Source organism: Genypterus blacodes, unplaced genomic scaffold (assembly GCF_046128005.1).
Source record: "Genypterus blacodes isolate CSIRO-AG114 ecotype Tasmania unplaced genomic scaffold, CSIRO-AGI_Gbla_v1 ptg000332l_1, whole genome shotgun sequence".
Taxonomy (NCBI): Eukaryota; Metazoa; Chordata; class Actinopteri; order Ophidiiformes; family Ophidiidae; genus Genypterus; species Genypterus blacodes.
In genome coordinates this window covers 255,568-274,094 of record NW_027467117.1, presented here as the reverse complement: position 1 = coordinate 274,094, position 18,527 = coordinate 255,568, and the positions used below count along the sequence as shown (strand labels likewise).

The 18,527-nt window shown below is 46.2% G+C and overlaps 2 protein-coding genes across 2 annotated transcripts in view; both read right to left on the bottom strand.

Moving 5' to 3' along the window:
• Positions 1-604: 604 nt before the first annotated feature.
• Positions 605-4,414, bottom strand: cpa4 (carboxypeptidase A4). The gene is made up of 11 exons (XM_076137686.1): positions 4,350-4,414; positions 3,739-3,820; positions 2,860-2,994; positions 2,583-2,681; positions 2,385-2,486; positions 2,196-2,297; positions 2,002-2,112; positions 1,770-1,860; positions 1,488-1,687; positions 1,085-1,169; positions 605-792 (listed from the first exon to the last, which is right to left on the bottom strand). The coding sequence occupies exons 1-11, from the start codon at positions 4,412-4,414 to the stop codon at positions 605-607; spliced, it is 1,260 nt and encodes a 419-aa protein (XP_075993801.1).
• Positions 4,415-14,178: 9,764 nt separating this feature from the next.
• LOC142988488 (copine-8-like) overlaps positions 14,179-18,527 on the bottom strand; it is a 38,216-nt gene continuing 33,867 nt past the window's right edge. Inside the window, exons 17-20 of the mRNA XM_076137677.1 lie at positions 17,551-17,653; positions 15,962-16,019; positions 15,174-15,247; positions 14,179-14,379 (exon numbers count right to left, since the gene is read on the bottom strand). Coding sequence (XP_075993792.1) covers positions 14,179-14,379; positions 15,174-15,247; positions 15,962-16,019; positions 17,551-17,653 — 436 coding nt within the window. The remainder of the gene's footprint in view (positions 14,380-15,173; positions 15,248-15,961; positions 16,020-17,550; positions 17,654-18,527) is intronic.

Here is an 18,527-nt window from a genome sequence, read left to right as displayed (position 1 = left end):
AGACAAAGCCAGGGGGAAATAAAAAGTTTATTGTTTTCTGTTGCCTGGATAACTTTTCTGGGGAATAAGAACTGCATTTCATGTCTTTTGACACTCTGATTCTGAACCAAACTGCTTCTGTCAATCATCTTGATGTCCATGGAGCTGGAATGGAATCAATATTTTCTTGATAACTTGCTGATGTTTTGACCTTAGCCTGTATTGTCATTTATTCTTTATCTGTATATAAAGATAGATGCATTGTGTCATACATTGAAATTATATATTATCATTTCTTATAAAAAAAAGTTATTAATTTGTATTTTTATATATATATAAGACTTTTGAATTGACCTGATTTATAATATTTTAGGCCTCAAGTGTGTTCACTTAATCATAATGGGTGAGAAATGACAAAAAGAAAACAAAGTATGTTGAAACCACAGCAACCATAATCTCTCCGTCTTTATTGGACAGTATTGTAGTCAGATGTCACCAGGTGTTACACAGCTATTGCTATGATGTGCTTTGTTGTTTTTAGTAGTAGTAGTAAAATATTACTACTGCACACCAAACTACTGCTTATTGTCCTTACTTCCTCCTCCACTACATCCATGGTTTTCACTCAGTAAGGATTATCACGGACATATTCCATGATATGCTTTAGGGCCAGCCACGTCTCAGAGGCGGTGGGGATGATCTGGTTGGCGGGCAGGACGAAGCCATAGCGACCGGTGTCTCTCAGTTCAAAGGCATAGGAGTACTTGATGCCCAGGTTGTAGGACCAGTCAATGCTGCCACCACTGGCTTGATCTGATAGGAGAGGAGAGAGAAAGAGACATGGTGGTCACAATACCAAACAAATGGTTATTGCAGTGAGGTAGTAAAGGTCATTGTGGTTATAACCACAGTAGTACCAGGAGCAGCAGCAACAGTAATAACAGCAATAGTAATAGTTGTGTGTGACAGTACTCATGATAGCACAGGTATTAATAGTAATCACATTAAATTAGTTCATTCTAATTTATCATCTTATACAACTACATGCTTGAGTGTGAGTGTTATGAAGGGCCACAGACAGGAAGAAGAATTTTACAGTACTTACAGATGATTTTGCAGATGCTTCCGACCCTGTATCTGGTGCCATAGAGAGATGTGAGTTTCTGCACTGCAGCTCTGCCAACAGAGTCCTAGAACAGAAGCCACCAGTTAGGTTACTTTAGTTAGGTAAAGTTAGAGGCTCAGGCAGAGGGTACAAGCAGAATGAAGCCCAGTCTGAGGACCAGTGGAACAAAGCACGTGTTTACTTCCAAAGGACCCTGGAAACCCCAGGCCAGGGCAGTATCCCCAGGACAGCACAAGGTGACTTCTGAGCCCAATAAAACAGTTTTATGACTCCACCATTGGCAGTCAGAGCCTGTCCCCGCACATCCAGTGTTGGACTCCAGGCACATTACTGAAGGACGCTAGAGATGCGTGCCGAAGGTCAGAGTGTCGTTCATGCTTACCAGCTCAGCCTGATGGGGCACGGCGCTGCAGGAGTAGCCGTAGGGATACATGAGCAGCTGGGAGTAGGCGTGGACGGATATGAAGGATTTAAAGTTGCCATGGTTTCTGATCAGGTTCACCACGTTCTTCACTTCGATCTCAGAGTGGGCAGAGGGGCCATGGTAGGATTCAGAACAAGGGTTGTCGCTGGCGCCGGGGCCTACAGGAAAGAATTGGCATTAAACACACACTCTGCTAATTAATAACTCATCAAACTAAATTTTCATAATCTTATAACTCACCTGAAAAGCCTGCGTCCCAGTTCCTGTTAGGATCGACTCCACGGCACATTGAACCTTGGACTTTGGAGCGAGTTTTACGCCACATGCGGTTCTGTACAGGCAGAGCATCAATCAACATAGCAGCGTGTCTAATGTAACAAACCCCCCCCCTCTGGCATTACATTCCCATTGCTGGCTTCTAAATTAATAATGGCACCTAATTAGGCATAGTTCTCCCTTTTAGGCTACGTACGTTGGTGTGGGTGTAAACGTATCCATCAGGGTTGGTGAGGATCAGCAGGTAAATGTCCATGGTGTTCAAAAGGGAAGTCAGAGAAGCGTCGGTGCCATAATCAGTGGCAATCTGAGGTGGAAGACGAAATATTCATTTTGTAGTAATGGCATGATAATTCTGATGATGTGTTTACTATCTTTACATATAAGAACCTTGTTGGCCGTCCACACTCCGGTTGCCTGGGAGACCCATTCCCTGGCGTGGATGCCTGTGTCGATCCAGATGGCAGGACGCTTGTTTCCCCCAGTGCTGAACTAAACACATGGGCGGAGGAAGTTAACACTTGACTTGATACATTAGCACATATAAATAAAAGGTGTAGTCTGAGGTTCAGTCTTTACCTTGAGCACATACATGGGCCTGTTCTCATAGGAGCGCCCAATTTCCTGCTTGGTGATCAGCTGAGGGTGATCGGCCGCAAGGGTGTCCATCCACTTGTAGATCTGAATGAGAGACAAGACAGTGCTGTTAAAAGTCTGCTTCCTCCTCTATGTGTGTATGTCTGTGTGTGTGTGTGTGTGCGAGTGTAAATAGCCTACGGTTTCCAGGGGATGATAGGCTCCAAAGTTTAAGTTCCTAGTGCTGCGTTCTCTCATTTGGTTCTCCTCCATCTCAGCTTTCTCCTCATCGAGGACCTCCTACAAATGCCATTTGAAATAAATGTTACTCAAAGGATCAAATATGAAGCAATATCAAATCATCTGAAGAAGAATAAAACTCTGGGCAGCTTCCACATCAGTGGTCCAGAGGTAGTTATTAGTTCTTGTTGTTCTTGTTAGTGCATGTTTCTAAATGACTGCGTTGGGTGTTACAAACCTGTAGGTCATTAATCATGATGGAGAAGGGGATGTTGTGTGTGCTGAGGTATTCCTTCACATCGCTCAGGCTGGACCGGGGCACACGGATGTCAACAGGGAGCTCGGTGGACACAGGGTGGAGCCAAAAGTCCAGCTGAGATCAGAGAGATGATGAAAATCCCACATTTAAGAGGAAATGTTTGTACTTTTACGCCGAAAACCAATCTGCTATCATTGTTCATGGATCTGAGCATGTGAAGAGGTCCAAGATTAATCAAAAACATGACCACAACCTAAATTAGATGAGATTTTTACAGATGGAACCTCCTCTGAGAAGGATTTATAATATTCTTCAATTCAAAATTCATTTTGCACAGCATCCCATACAATCCTTAAACAAATCTAAGTGATGTACTAATCTGTTGCTTCTGAACGTCAGTCTCCAGGACCTCCAGGGTGCTTGAGGGACTGCCTCAAGGCCTCCAGGTAAAGTCTCTGAGAATAATCCACATCACATTTGTTGTGATGTGGATTATTGCACACTGACTGCTTGCACATCTAGAACAAGAAGATTCTGGTTTTGCACAAACTTCAGAGGAGCAGCAAAAATGTGGTAGATTACAAAAATAAGAAAGGTTCATCTGCTGTGTGATATAAGCCTCTTGAGCTTCCTACATTGAGACGCTGTCCATTCCTACATTGAGACGCTGAAATTACATTATTAACCTGTCCATGAGCAGGTCTGCAGGCTGAAAGAGAGCTGGTGTGAACCTCCACCTTTTGTACCTCTTAAAAATCAGGACAGACTGTGTGTGTGTGTGTGTGTGTGTGTGTGTGTGTGTGTGTGTGTGTGTGTGTGTGTGTGTGTGTGTGTATCTGTGTGAATGCGCGCATGTACCTCCCAGTCCTGTTCCCTCTCCAGAACACGGAGGAGTTGGATCTGTTCCTCAGACTCAACATTGACCCTGATCACCTGATCTCTGGAAGAGAGTCAACATCCATTTCATCCTTCACATTCTCTACTGTGCACATTAGAGGCTGAGACAGAAACCTGTCCAACACAAACATCATTTAATTCAAACCTGAAGGGATCTGAGTCAGAACAAACCTTTTTAGAATCTAGCAAATATTTTGGACTGAATGCTTTGTGTAATTACCTCCACCTCTTTTCTCAATGAAATGTGTGTGAAGATATAAAGGGCAACTAAAATGATGAATTATGAATGAAATATTCAAATGAAGAATTAGTTTGACAAACTGAGAATGGTAGCACTGCAGTGTGTGTGTTTGTGTGTGTGTGTGTGTGTGTGTGTGTGTGTGTGTGTGTGTATGTGTGTGTGTGTGTGGACAACAATTCAATAGGTTTCAGTCCAATCAAGACAAGTTCAGAAATATTCTATCCTATCGTGAATTTAGGCAAATTTTCAGTATAAAAGACAACTTGACCTCATGATGATCTCCCAGACCCCAGTAAGCACTTTGTCTCTCAGGGGTCAAGGGTTAACTCACCCAGTAAAAACCTTCTCGGCTTTGGCCGCAGCCACGAGCACCATCAGCATCCAGAGGCCTCTCATCTCGCCTGTGTGTCTGGACTGCCGGGGCCTCTGGGGCCTGGGCTCTTATAGTCTCTCAGTATCTCCCATAGCAGCTGGACTGTTCCCAGGAGAGTGAGCACTCTCTCTCTCACTCTCCCGTCTGGGAAAAAAGTTATTCTGAGGGAGGAATATGCTGATTGAGCTTGACTTTATCTTCCCAGTACTCAGCTGGAGATTAATGGTGTTTTCCCAAGCCTTTCCGGCACACACACCAGCACACACTCCTGCACAGACAATTTGAAGAAAAGAATAAAACGCCTGGCGCTGATCATTCATTTTGCCCCTGCTTGTTAATTTTTGCTGATTTTTGCCAGCACAAGCGGACACTCAAGGGATGATGACAACTTCTCCTCCAAATGCCCAGAATGAAGGATGCTAACAGAATAACATTTAGGATTTTGTATTACTGGGTCATTCAGAATATTCATGTGAAGAAAAAAGTCAACTCACCCCTTTGTTGTCAGAGCAAAGACTCCCGGTCCAGGCACTGGTGGGCTTTCTGCAGGTACTAAGCCTTCATGTAGAGGGCTGGATCATGTTAGCATAGAGAAAACACTGGTTGCTGTTTCCCTGTCACCTATTACATCAATATTGTCGATGAATGTAGGGGAACTTATAGGTTCCTGACAGAGATCAGTTAGACTTGGAGGCAGTGTTAGGGGGTTTTGATGTAAACCAAACGTCTTGGATTGACATGGATTCATTACAGCTACAGGAGACCATCGACTACTTTAGACCAGTGAACCAACAGGACGCTTGAGGAGGAATATTTCTCTACATGAGACATCAAACCTTTCCAGTTTCTCTCTATTTTGGCTTGTCTACATTTTCAAGGTCACAAATCCTACAAATTCCATAGAGGAACACAACATAGAGGATTAAATGTATTCCTGAACTCAAACCAGAGTTGGTTTGTTGCAGTGAAACCTAGAAATCTCCTCCGCCTGCCTGCAGTTAGAGGGCCTTTGTCTCCCTCCACCAGTAGATGGCAGCACTTTGCCAATCATTTGAATAATGCTGCCATACTGTAACAAGCTCCAGTGAATAGCAGCACATTTAAAAGGCTACAGGCTCTCTGAAGCTTTACTTATTGATTTCTCACTGAGGTTTTTGTCTTGTTAATGTCACTGCAGCCGTGTGGGGGTGAACCTATGAAACTACACAAACCACAGCTCACTGAATTCACACTGTAACCCAATAGTCCACAGTCACCACACTGCTTCTGTGGATCCTGACCTGTACTGTACATGTACATACATACAGTACATACATGTATTCCCTTGTGAGTCATGCGTGTCTTCTGTACATCAACTGGCGCTTCAGTTCACGTGCTGTACTCGTGATAAGGATTCTTTCTCTTTGTGCTGCCTTACAGTGGAGCCAACACCATCATATTCATATCATACATAAATCAGGAGAGGATCTTCTCCCAGATGATATCAGGATAAGAACCACACAGTCTCCCTGCTCCCATCAGCCGCTGCCTCTGCCTGGAATGAATAAAAAGAGGCTTGAACATGTCACATCCCTCGCCTCCCTCTGAAACAAACGCAGCAGTAGGTGTGGGACTTCACAGGAGACGTGGGAGCTCAGCTGGGACTTTCCATTTTCCCAGTGTGGAAATTATTTATTGCGTTCCTGCTGTGTCGTCTAAAAGTTTAATGTCAGCCTGAAACATGGCTTTACATGCAAATGTGGATTTTGTGTGAGCATGTGTGCGTTTCTCCCGTCATCTGCCTCTAAAAGCTATAGGAACATAGGAACAAGGCAACCTGACAAGCTTCTTCCACGCCACTTCCTCAGCCAAACTATAAATAAATCCATTTACATTGCATTTCATGGCTGAGCTCTTCCTCAATATTTCAGAGGCGCACCAGTAAATTGACCATAAATCATTTATTACTCACTTGTTCATCTCATCTGGCTCATAGGCTGAGGTGCTGGCCAGCGTTGTGAAAACATTATTTTATGATTTGTTTTGTTCCCAACACAGGAGTGCAGGTAAAACGTGATAATAACAGAGGAGAGATGAGTGGAGAGCGTGAGCATGTTGGTCACCCTGAGCCGGCGTCTGGCTCAGCTGATCCACCTTCTGTCCAGCCTGGTGGTCACAACACAGAGGAGGGGTCAGCCATGTTCCACACTCACATGGGTCACATGGGGCTCCAGGGTGATTCTGTGATCAAGTCAAAGACAACATTCCCACATTCTGCCTCATCCACAACTCAAGAGCTGTTGTCATAGCGCCACCATCAGGTCGATCTCATCGCCTCAAGTGTGTTCGGGCTTTGTTCAGTTCACTCCAATCGTCTGCGTTCATATCAACACAGCGTACATAAGTGTTGAGAATCCTCCATGACACACTGTCACATTCACTCCGGCCTCCATGTTTGCCAGTGGAGCCTTGTTGGAGGCGTACATGAGCGCTGGCAGGCTGGGAGGAATCTGCTCGCTTGTGTTGTGTGTGAATGTTTACTTCACTGTCCACGGCTCAGATCTTAATGCTGCAGATCAGCCTTTTTGTCGTCTTTAATATCGTTGTGTTTGCATAGTGTGGCTGTCATCTCTCCCCTCAGACAAACTCCTTCCCTCCACCCTCACCCAGCAGAGCTAACGGCAAGCTAATAAACGCTGCTCCAGGCTGTTTGACCTCATCGACACAGCAGCACAGACGTCTTGATGTCTTGATGTCTTATGTGTAAAGTCTCCATCATCATCCACCATCATCCCATCCTGGATCCAAACCTTTCACAGCTGCCCCTCATCCATCCCATAATGACACTAAACTCTGTGTCTTTACGTTTCCATTGTGTCTTATGACTTGTTTGTTACGTAAGCGTGTAAGTAAAGAGAGAGAGCGCCGCAGCCCAGGAATCCTTCAGCCTGCGTAAAAATAGAAGGCAGGCACAAAAACGATCGGGGCTATTTTTAGCAACATGGCCCCTCTTCCTTTTCTAAAAATAGCAGGAGCAATATTTCATACTGGGGCTACAGCTGTGCAGCTACGAGCTCCGTGTGCAGAGAGAATGCTGCTGGCTCAGTACGATACACCGTCTTTATGCTGCCTCTGGGCTTTTTAGAGGAGCATGTCATCAAAATTTTACACCCCGTTATTCCATTACTCATCACCGCCCAGTTCAGCACGCAGCCACGCCTGTGATCTTAAAGGGCAGCCTGGGAAATAAAAGCAGCAGGAAGGACGGAGCTCCATGCAGCAGCGCCACTGTTAAAGACACGCTGAGCTCCTACAAGGCTGCTTTTGCGTGTGTGTGTGTGTGTGTGTATGTGTATGTGTATGTGTATGTGTGTGTGTGTGTGTGTGTGTGTGTGTGTGTGTGTGTTTGTGTGTGTTCAAGTTCATGTATGAAACAAGTGTGGATTTCAATTTAATCTTATAACTGGTAAATAAATGTAGTGAAGACAAAAACAAAATCCTCCTCCATTCTGAAATGTAATGGAATACAAAAGTGGAAATACTTGACTTTGTCCTCTTGCTTTGCTCTATAATATATATAGTGGATGTACTGGATATCATATAGGCTCATGGTATATAATCTATACATGATATCCCGTGTGTGTGTGGCGCAGCAACGCTACACCAGCAGCTTATTGTTCAGTGGACACACACATGCTCTCTCACACACACACCTCTGCATACTGTGCAGTCAGCATTTGGCTCAGCAAACCAGAGTAAAGCTCCGACAAAATGAAGGATGCAGATATGAGAGCTTTTTTTTTAACATACGTTATGCAGCTGTAGGCCGGAACATCTGCAGAATGAAGCAGGACAGAATGAAGCAGCATAGAATGAAGCAGCATAGAATGAAGCAGGACAGAATGAAGCAGCATAGAATGAAGCAGCATAGAATGAAGCAGGACAGACTGAAGCAGCACAGAATGAAGAAGGACAGAATGAAGCAGGGCAGACTGAAGCAGGACAGACTGAAGCAGCACAGAATGAAGCAGGACAGAATGAAGCAGCATAGGATGAAGCAAGGCAGAATGAAGCAGGACAGAATGAAGCAGCACAGAATGAAGCAGGACAGAATGAAGCAGCACAGAATGAAGCAGCACAGAATGAAGCAGGACAGACTGAAGCAGCACAGAATGAAGAAGGACAGAATGAAGCAGGGCAGACTGAAGCAGGACAGACTGAAGCAGCACAGAATGAAGCAGGACAGAATGAAGCAAGGCAGAATGAAGCAGCATTGCATTGCAGTCGCGGCTTAAACACTTGACTCCATTCCAGTGACGAGCTGAAACAAAAGCAACTCAACAGAAAGATTCCAGCCTGATTTCTTCTTCTTCTTCTCCTTCTTCCACCTATTTTAACACCTTTAACACAAAACAAACCAGGGCTTGAAAAACAGCGAAATGCAAACTGTTAATCTTCACAGAAACGTTCACAAGTTTGTTGTTGTGTCTCGTTAAGGAAGCAAGTAGAAGAAAACCTGCTAAACACAAGACTTCACACTGCAGAGGGCTACATGGAGCTGAGACCTGAGCTCTGAGCTCTAAGGGTCTGAGGGTCTGAGGGTCTGGATGTCTTCAGTGAGGATCCTGGAGGAACCTTCACATGCAGAACACACACATACCAAACAAGACCAGGTGGTTTGATGTGAATATTTATTGAAAGACTTCAGTTCTTACAGAAACAGTCACTTCTTCTATCAGCTTGTCCTGGATTCCGTTCTCCAGTCAGAACAGAGGAACCTCGGCTGTCTTAACGTCCCTCGCCTGACAAACTGATTCAAAATGCATATGTGGCCAATGGAGGGGCAGATTGTTCTGATTTGTCTTCTGGGTTTTGATACGAGATCAAAGTGATGAAGCTGATTGTTCAGGTCAGGCTGGACAGCAGGACGGCCCATCGTCCCTCTGTTCTGTCTCAGAGAACAGAACGCTGAGGAGTCGCTGCTGTGCACGGACGGACCGCAGAAGAAACAGAAACAGAGAAGCGAGCGCTGACGCTTCACAAAGAATCAGATCTGTAGAAAGAAACATCTGAAGGCATTTGCACAATTCCAAGATTGATCAGTGAGATTTTTCTTTTAAGGCAGAAACGTACTCAGAAAGAACACACAATGATGTCATGTTACACCCATCAAACCCACCGGTGCATCTTTGTTAGAAAATAAGCTACACATGCGGAAACGTATTGCATGCCATAAAAAAAACAGGATATTCATCACGAGCATTCAATAGAACCACTTTGTCAACAATATAAGCGACGGTAAACAACTCTCATGTTATATGTGTGTCTATATATGGTCGCTGGATGCCCCCTCCCCCTCCCTCCCTCCCCCCAGGCATGCTGACATGGTACCTTCCGTCTTGGCAAAGTGGCGCGGCTGTGGAGACGCACAGCGGGAGGCAGCGAGGTGGAAGCCTACTCATTAAAGCTTTGTTGTCCACCGGTTTTCTCGCCTTATGGTCTCCTACACAGTAAATGCCGTGGATTGTTCCTCCTACACAGCCTCAGAGCCTCAGAGCCTCGTAGGAACACTTATTCCACGTGATCAAACCTCTCTGCACGCTCGGTGACTTTCATCTCCATGCACATTCGTTTTCTCTTCCCTGAGGGCAAAATCCACGCGTGGCAACGAAAAGCAAACATGCCTACAGTACAAATCTAACTAGCATAGAGGAACGGTACCTTGGTGTATGATTGTGTAATGTGACGCTCTGCTGATTTCACAGAATTGCATGATTTTAGGGTCGATCACGTCTGAATATAGGACATTAACATTGTTTTTTGTAAGACGGAGCCTTCTGGAGATGTTTGGTGTTCACTCAGCAGGTCTGTAGGCCTTTGGATGGAGAATGCAGAATGCTGTAGACGTAAATGACCTGAGAAGAGTTTGTAAGATAGCTTAGGAGTTCAGGAACCCATGTAGGGTCTCCTGATGTTCAGACGGGTCATGGTACCAAGCTCAGATATCTGTCAACTCTAATAAACTGCTATCAATACCAGCACTTTGACTTTTGTACGAGAGTAAGTTTGTCAATTGAAATGCCATGTAGCAAAACTAAAGTTCTTCTTTTCTCTTATGGCGCTATTAATATTCTGAGATATTCTTAAGTGAAGTAATTGGGATCAAACTGTGTCATAATGCTGCGTTTGGAGTTGTAAACAACATTAACTTGAGTCCTTGGTTTTAGGTTTTAGGTTGTAAAGAGACAGAATAAACACCAAACGTCTCACAAAGTCACAACAAATTTATTTTTCTAATTTCTCCGTCTCAGCTCATTCTTCTCCTTGTTATGCAGGACTCATGCATGTTTCATACACACATACACGTAGTGTGTGTATGCGAGCGTGTGAGTTGTCATCTTGTGGTGATGAATAAGTGAAAGGCGCTGCGTCGTGTTTTCAGACGGAGAGTCACAGAGTCAACTCTCCAGCCGCACATGTATGTACACTATATACACATATAAAAAAAACGGTTCCTGCCTGGTCGGGTCTCATCTGGTTCGGTCTGGTTTGGCTCCAGTCCTAAACTAGTCTTCAGACCAGTGCTACATTGTGCAATTCAAGATCCCAGCTGCACAGAGTCTTCAAACGGACAAAGCAACGGTACAGAAAAGTACAAAATCCAAGAGTCCCCGCGCTGAGGCACCCTATTCAGTCAAACTGGATCTGATGAGTCACGACCAACGCTGAACACCCAGGTGATCTGATGAGTCACGACCAACACGCTGATGCTACACTTACAGTATGAATTTGGCAGAAGGTTTTGCTACGGCGTCACTGTGCACCACATCACAGGTCATCAAACATACCTTGTTATTGAACTATTCGCTCATAAAAAAATACAGGCCTGTCGTTCATGATTTAAATATGATTAACTTATGTATAAACACGTATAAGGCCTGTTAGTCATGATTTAAATATGATTACAGGCCTCAGTATAAAATGTAATACTTACATCAGCAGTAAAGAAGCAGCATTACACATGTATAGTGCCCAATACACAGAAAGGCAAATAGATTTGTACAGTGTATAAATATCTGAGAGAAATGTTTTACAAGCAGTTTAAACTGTAAGTAGACTTTTTTTTTTATAAAGCATAGTCAGCCAAGAAGTACGTAACGCTTTGAGGCAAACCTTTAAAAAAATGTTGTAAACTTTGTCTGACATGGATGACTTGACTGAATAGGGCCCAGAAACGACTCATCGCAGCTCAAATCGACAGTTTGTGGTACAGAGTCAGACGTACAAACACACACGTGTTCACAGATACAAAGGGACCTGCTCTCATATCAAAGGTTGTGCTTTGCTCTAAGTCACATTGTCGTACACTGGAAGGAACTGAGGGGCTGCGGTGGAGTTTCAGCCCCGGAACTTTGACTCAAAGTGACAGTGCAGTTACCTGTGTGGAGTTTCAATATGTCCGTATTCTTAAGGAGAGGGTGAGCGACATGTTTGTAAACTACAGCAGCTACTGACTAATAAGGTGGAGTTACAGGAAGGGGACAGGTTGAGCTTTTTGCCGTACACACACACACACACACACACACACACACACACACACACACACACACGCACACACACACACACACACGCACACACACACACACACACACACACACACACGTATGTATCCAGCCAGACTAATCAATAACTAATAAGTAATCCTGAACTGCCCTGAAAGCTTCATTTCTGATTGTTTACGTGGAGGTGCACACATTTGCGTTGGGGCTTGGGGAGTAACACAACACGCGTGTGACACTTTAACATAATCAGGACACAAAGAAAACACTTAACTGTGTTCAATTGCAGAAAATGAAAAAAAAAGATCAATTTAGGAGAAATTGGATTAGCAGCAGGATTCCGTATTAAAATGATCGATCTCCTGCCGACACGACGCCTCAGAACGCCCAAGCGGCCGCGTCAGCACAGATACAGACGGGCGTAGCAGCTGGAGGTGGCAACAAAGGACAAAACCTGCATTTAACCGCCAAAATAAGAGTCCAACTACAAATACAAGTAAGAGTTGTTGTGTAAATAAACAGCAGAAATAAGTGACGTGTGCAGCCTGATGGCGTTTCCCATTTGTCGTCTTATCTTGGCCAATAAGAATAGCGTGGGATTTAAGGGCAGGGCCTTACAGAAAAAAACCTGTACATTGTCTGTTTTCACTCAGTTTGCACATACGAGCTGCGGCAAAGGAGAGCAGACGAGGAGGGATGAGTTTTTGCCACTTGGCCCCTAAAGTAAATGATGCTCCTGTAGTTCAATGGAGCTTTAAATAATGAAAATCATCTAAACGGTGCTCAGGTTCATTGTTTGATGTTGTTATGCATTAAGATGTTGGACAGATGTGCTTCTATATTGTGATCTGTAGCTTTCCCGTGCACATATTCACAGTGTGTTGCTTCCACCAAGGTGTGAGTCACCTGATCTGATAGCAAACAAATGATGTCATCCTCAAAACACACACACATTGAAGTGAATCCTCAGCGCAGAGGGTTAAACTGAACAGCAGCAAAAATCACTGACATTCCAAACGTTTGATCTTTAAACGACACGTATTTGGCGAAATCACACACGTGAGAGGTAGAGAGACGTAAATGCTGAAAGAAAGAAATGCTTCTGTGATGCCATGGAAACAAAGCAACTTTAAGACGCAACACGCACACACAGTCAAGTGCGGAAGTGAGATGTGTGTTTTTGACTTCTGGGCTTGGATGTCCACGTTTTTGGAACGCGGTGCCTGCGAGTGTGTCCGACCAAAGAGTAAGGCTGGTGTACGTCCCTGCTGCTGCTGCTGCTGCGTTTGATTGGACCAGACTCACAGGGAGGTCAGCTTCCTTCTCAGTCAAGGCAGGTGGGCGGGGCCGGAAGAGGATAGGAGCGAGGGAAGATTTCACGGGAGTGTCTGCTCGCTTCCTCACGGAACACGGCGTGGGAGTTTGGCGGAGCCGGGTCGGTGCGGAGGGACGAAGCCCTGAGTGCAGGACAACAGTGCATGCTTCTCTAACACTAGCACATGCTCCATTTACCAAAGAAGAACAAAGAAGAACGCCGTCGCCTCGGCCCAGAAACGCCTCTGTACACGAGTCACAACCTGCAGCCGTCTGCAGGCCAGAGAGATGGAATCTGACAAGTTTTCACATTGAGCGGTATTAATGTCTACTTCAGATACAAAGGCTCCACTTCAGTCCTTAAAGTTGTAAACATCAGAGCGAGAGAGAGAGAGAGAGATGGAGAGAAAGAGAGGGGAGAGAGGGAGAGAGAGAGAGAGGGGGGGGAGAGGGAGAGAGGGAGAGAGAGATAGAGAGAGAGAGGGAGAGAGAGACAGACAGAGAAAGAGAGAGAGAGAGAGAGAGAGAGAGAGAGAGAGAGAGAGAGGGAGAGAGAGAGAGAGTAGAGGTGGAGTTGAAGTATCAAACAGCTGTACAGTGTTTCCACAGTTTGGAGCCTTCAGTCAGTCTGCTGCTGGTTGATCAGCGTCGGTCCTCTCCACGCTTCCTGATTCAGCGATGTGACCTCTGACCCCCACGTTTGTGCAGTGAGGGGGAAGTCCCTCCAAAGTGGCGAGGCCAGAGAGTCCAAGAAGAAGAAGCACTCTGCATCGCCCGTCACGGCCTAAACCTTCGCCAGAGTGCAACGCCAGCAGGCGGGCGGAGTTTTGCACTCTGCTCCAAAGCCTCCGGTGCAGAGAATGAAGAAGAAGCAAAGAGAGAAAAAGAGGAGCCAGGAGAGTGGATTGGCTGGCGGCAGGGGGGCGTGGCCACCTTTAGATCCGGCTTACCCGTCTGGTGAGGAGCGGGTGCACGGCCGGGGTGTAGGGAGGAGGCAAGGGCCCCGGCTTGATCCCTCTGGTCCTCATGTAGGAGAGGAACTGGTCCGGGATCTCAGCCAGAACCTCCTTAGCCAGACGGGCCATGCTGAGGATGTGGTTCCCCCGCCGGTCGATGTAGTCTCGGAACGGGACAAACTGATGGAGGGAGGAGGAGAGGAGAGAGAGAGAGAGAGAGAGAGATCAGGTGGGGGAACGAGTCCAAGCTGCAGCTGAAGCTACTCTCCTGCTAAAGCTACACTACAAGCTACAGAGCAAAGGAAAGTAAACACACTGAAGCTACATCAGGGGGGGAAATATGGAACATCTACAAAGGAGGGGGGAACAAACAGGAAGTTACTAGAAAAGCTACACTGTTTTGAAAATAGCTGAGCTACTGTCAAGCTACTGGAGAAAGTAGTTTGGCATAAAAGAAGAATTTAATTGTCTCATTATTGTATTTTCTCTGTCATATTCCTCCAATACTCTGACTTCATCCCAGGCTCTTTGTGCTGAATGAGCGTAATGAGGATCTACAGGATCGTCACACAGAACGAGCTCACACACACCAATCAGGGACCAGGATGTGTCGGCAATTATTAACTTCCTTTTGCAGCAAATCTGAGTAATCACAACTTCTGTTTGTATCTTCATCAGTGTGAGCTTCAGCCTGACTGTTCATTAGCGTGAATCAGGGGCTGTGTGTGCCGAGTGTGTGTGGTCTCTGCACACATAATGACACACACACACACACACGTAATCATCTGCAGTCATGTTCCCACGCTGCCACAGAGTGAATAGGAACGCGAGAGTGAAGGGGACGGGGAGAAAATGATAGAGACGGCAAGAAGGAAGCAGAAAAATGGAGGTGAAGAAGAGCAGAGCAGAGGGAGGTGCACCTGAAGGCATCGTGCTGAGCTGTGACTCACTCAGGTCCATGAATGAGTCCCTACCTGAACAATGTCCCGCTCTGCATATCGGCCTTGGGAGGAGATTCTCTCCTCGTCTCCGTCCAGCTCGATCATTTCTGCAGGAGGAAGCACATCGGTCACATTGTGTCAGGAGACTCGCACAACGCCGTGTCAACGCGACGGGGAATAAACATGACACTCTGAATGTGTGTGTGTGTGTGTGTGTGTGTGTGTGTGTGTGTGTTAGAGCGCTGAAGCCATTAGCACGCCGCAGGGTCAGAGTGCTACATTCCCTCAGAGGGTTGACGAGACAAATGCAGCATGAAGCCATCAGGCTGGAACTCACACACAACAACATGTCAGCACGACCAACAGTGTGTGTGTGTGTGTGTGTGGCACAGGGACATCATGCAAGTGTGTGTCAGGCTGGCTGCTGCCTGTGAATGAGCTTTGAATGAATGACATTTACTGAGGAGTGCTGGGAACATGAACGTCCTCCAAACAACACAGAGCTGAGGGGAGGAAGGAGAGCGTTAAGGGATCCCTGCAGTCCAATCAGGCCTGACCAACGTGGAAGCCAGGAGACGTGGGGGGAGTGGAGGTGATGGGGGGGAGGGGGGAGAAGGGGGGCGGAATTAGGGCGAAGGGAAGGAAATGCAAGAAGGAGAACGGAGGAGAAAAGAGAAGAAAAGCTGGAGGGGCTGAACCATGTGGGAGGCGAGATAGGGACAAGAATGAATGAAAGGGATTAGTGCATGCTAATAAACACACACATAAAACACACACACACACACACACACACACACGCCCAAGTTCCTCACCCTGCTTACCATCAAATTCTGCTGGTCCAACCCCAACGATGATAATGGACATGGGCAGCGAGGCGGCCTGTGAGGGAGGAGAGACGCATCAGAGGGAGGAAGGAAGCCGCCGCCGCCGCCGCCGTCTTTACAACACGCCGCTATCTTAAACGCCGCAGGCCGTCAACCCGGGGCGCCCGTGACGCACGAGCTGGACTGAAACTCTCTGGCAACATAGGGCGTCGTCATTGTCGATGTTGATGAGGTTCAGTCTGCCCACGAGCCAAACACCGACTCTCCCTCGCTCATGGCTCCTAATGAAACCACTTCCTGTTCTCTCTCCTGATTCCTGAGAAAGCTTTCCTAATCGCTTTCACACAAAGGAAGCGACTTACAACTCCTTCTCTTTCTGAGGTATTATGGAGGAAAAGACGATGTCATTTAGAAAAAACTATCAGGAAAATACAGGCGAGGAAGATGAAGAGCTGACGAAGATCTAAATAAAGATCTTGCAGTTGTTTGGAAGTTATAAGCAGATTTGATTTCCAGAGGGGTTTGTATCTCCTTGGAAACAGATACTTAAAACCAACCATCATGGCTTTCAGGTGCTTTGAAACCCTTAATATGTGAAACTAAGATAATTAAGGAACTCGTATAAATATTAGTTTGGCAATGAAACACCCCGCTGATTTACTGACTGAGCTCACAGCTACGGCGTGTTCATCGCCTCTGCTGTCATCCTTCGTGTGTGTGTATGTGTGTGTGTGTGTGCGTGTGTGTGTGTGTGTGTTAGACCATTCTGGAGTTTTATAATTTCATGCATCTCCCCGTTTTGTCTGAATCACCAAATGCATGACAGCTTAAAAATGATTCCCACTTTACATCCCTCCGCCCTGAGCACAGCAATATTGTTTATTAAATCCGAGCCGAGTGGGACGGCAAAGTACAGCGTGTGAATGATGAATGAAGGTTTGCAGTGTTTCATAACTTTCAACGGTTATTAGATGGACGGCCAAATAGCTCCGGATATGAAAGGGCATGGATCCTCCCTGGGCTAGGAGATAATTACTCTCATTCTTAGTTTACAATAACATTCCATCACATAAGGGGTGGGGGGGGCATTAGGGGAGGGGGGGGGCGGGGGGTACAGGCAACGCAGCCTCCAAATATAGGAGCTCACCCAAAATGGTTGGACCCATTAGCTCAGATCGCTCTAATTGCTAAGCAGAGTTACTAGAGCTGAACGCAGCACCGTGTGGGAGCTGCAGGGACCCTCTCCCCCCTCCCCCGCTCCCCACCCATGGGTGAGGCAGGCACACACCAGAGGAGAGGAGAGGGACGTGTCTTAATATACTGTACACATATTAATGATTCACATCATTATGGTGAAAATGCCTCGGTAACAAAAACGAGTCCTGTAGCCACGGGAGGCTAGCTCTCTACTAGCGCTCTGTTAGCTGAGCGTCACAGTTAGGGACCGTCCATAACAGTGCAGTCCTTCTTGAAAGTGAATGAAAATCCATATATGTCTCATACACTTTGTTAACTAAGACAACACACAAGGAGATAGTGAAAGACTGTAACATCAGCAGGAGCAGAGTGTAAGTGAGAGGCGTTACATTGACGATGGACTCCTTTGTCTGTGCCATGTCTGTGATGACGCCGTCAGAGATGATGAGGAGGATGAAGTACTGGGAGCCATCCGGCACAGCTGACGCATACCTGTGTGGACGGAGGTCAGAGGTCAGAAGCAGCAGACGCACGCAGACAAAACCACGCTGTGCTGCACCTTTGACTTCACCGTTCAAGCTGAGAGAAGTGAACACATGCAGGTTCCTGTTCTGCTCAAACACCTGAGCAGAGCCAGAATGTGGAGGAGTAGAGGGGAAACACTCTCCATGTGATGTCACCAGCTTTCCTTTGATTATACAGACGGCACGTTAAGCAACACACACATCCTCAGGTGCAAACTGAGGTATAATTAGCGCTCTGACTTTGACTCGGTGTCACTTCTCGCCGCCTTGCTGGGTTTTAGTCAGACGCATCGCAGACGTGAGCGCTGAACAATGCAGCTATTCTCAGGCTGCGTGGGCGGACGGCACACGGAGAGCGATTGGATATGAAAGCCGACGATGAAAGGTGGGAAAAGTGCTGGTTACAGTCAGACGGCAGGATCGGGAGGAAGAAGATCTCCGGAACAGGAAACTTCAGGCGGAGCGTGGAGTATTTACCAACAACACAACACAAAACCAAATCTAAATCTGTTCTCTACTACAACTCCAGTAAACGCTGCTGGCAGACTCTCACTCTGTGGTCTCACTTTGTTTGCTCCTTGTATTTCAGCAACGCCACCAAACTTGTGAAGCGGGCGGCTGCTTGCATCTGCAGTTCAGCGCTCCAATTAAAATGTAATTGCACCGGAGGGTCCACATGCTTCCTTTTAATCAGATTTAGGCTCTAATTCACTTTAACAGAGGCACTGGTGCAGATTATCTACTTCAGTCTGCAGGGACCCAGTCAGTATTTACTTGTAGAACATTTAAAGGCATTTTCAGCTCTAGCTCTAGTTGGCTTGAGGCTTTTCTTGGCGCGTTTC

Excerpts from the sequence above, each read along its gene's own strand:
- cpa4 (XM_076137686.1), bottom strand. The coding sequence starts at position 4,414 with ATGAGAGGCCTCTGGATGCTGATGGTGCTCGTGGCTGCGGCCAAAGCC. Across the intron at positions 3,821-4,349 it reads GCCGAGAAGGTTTTTACTGG|AGATCAGGTGATCAGGGTCA; the intron begins GTGAGTTAACCC and ends ACTCTCTTCCAG. Across the intron at positions 2,298-2,384 it reads GGCCCATGTATGTGCTCAAG|TTCAGCACTGGGGGAAACAA; the intron begins GTAAAGACTGAA and ends CCATGTGTTTAG.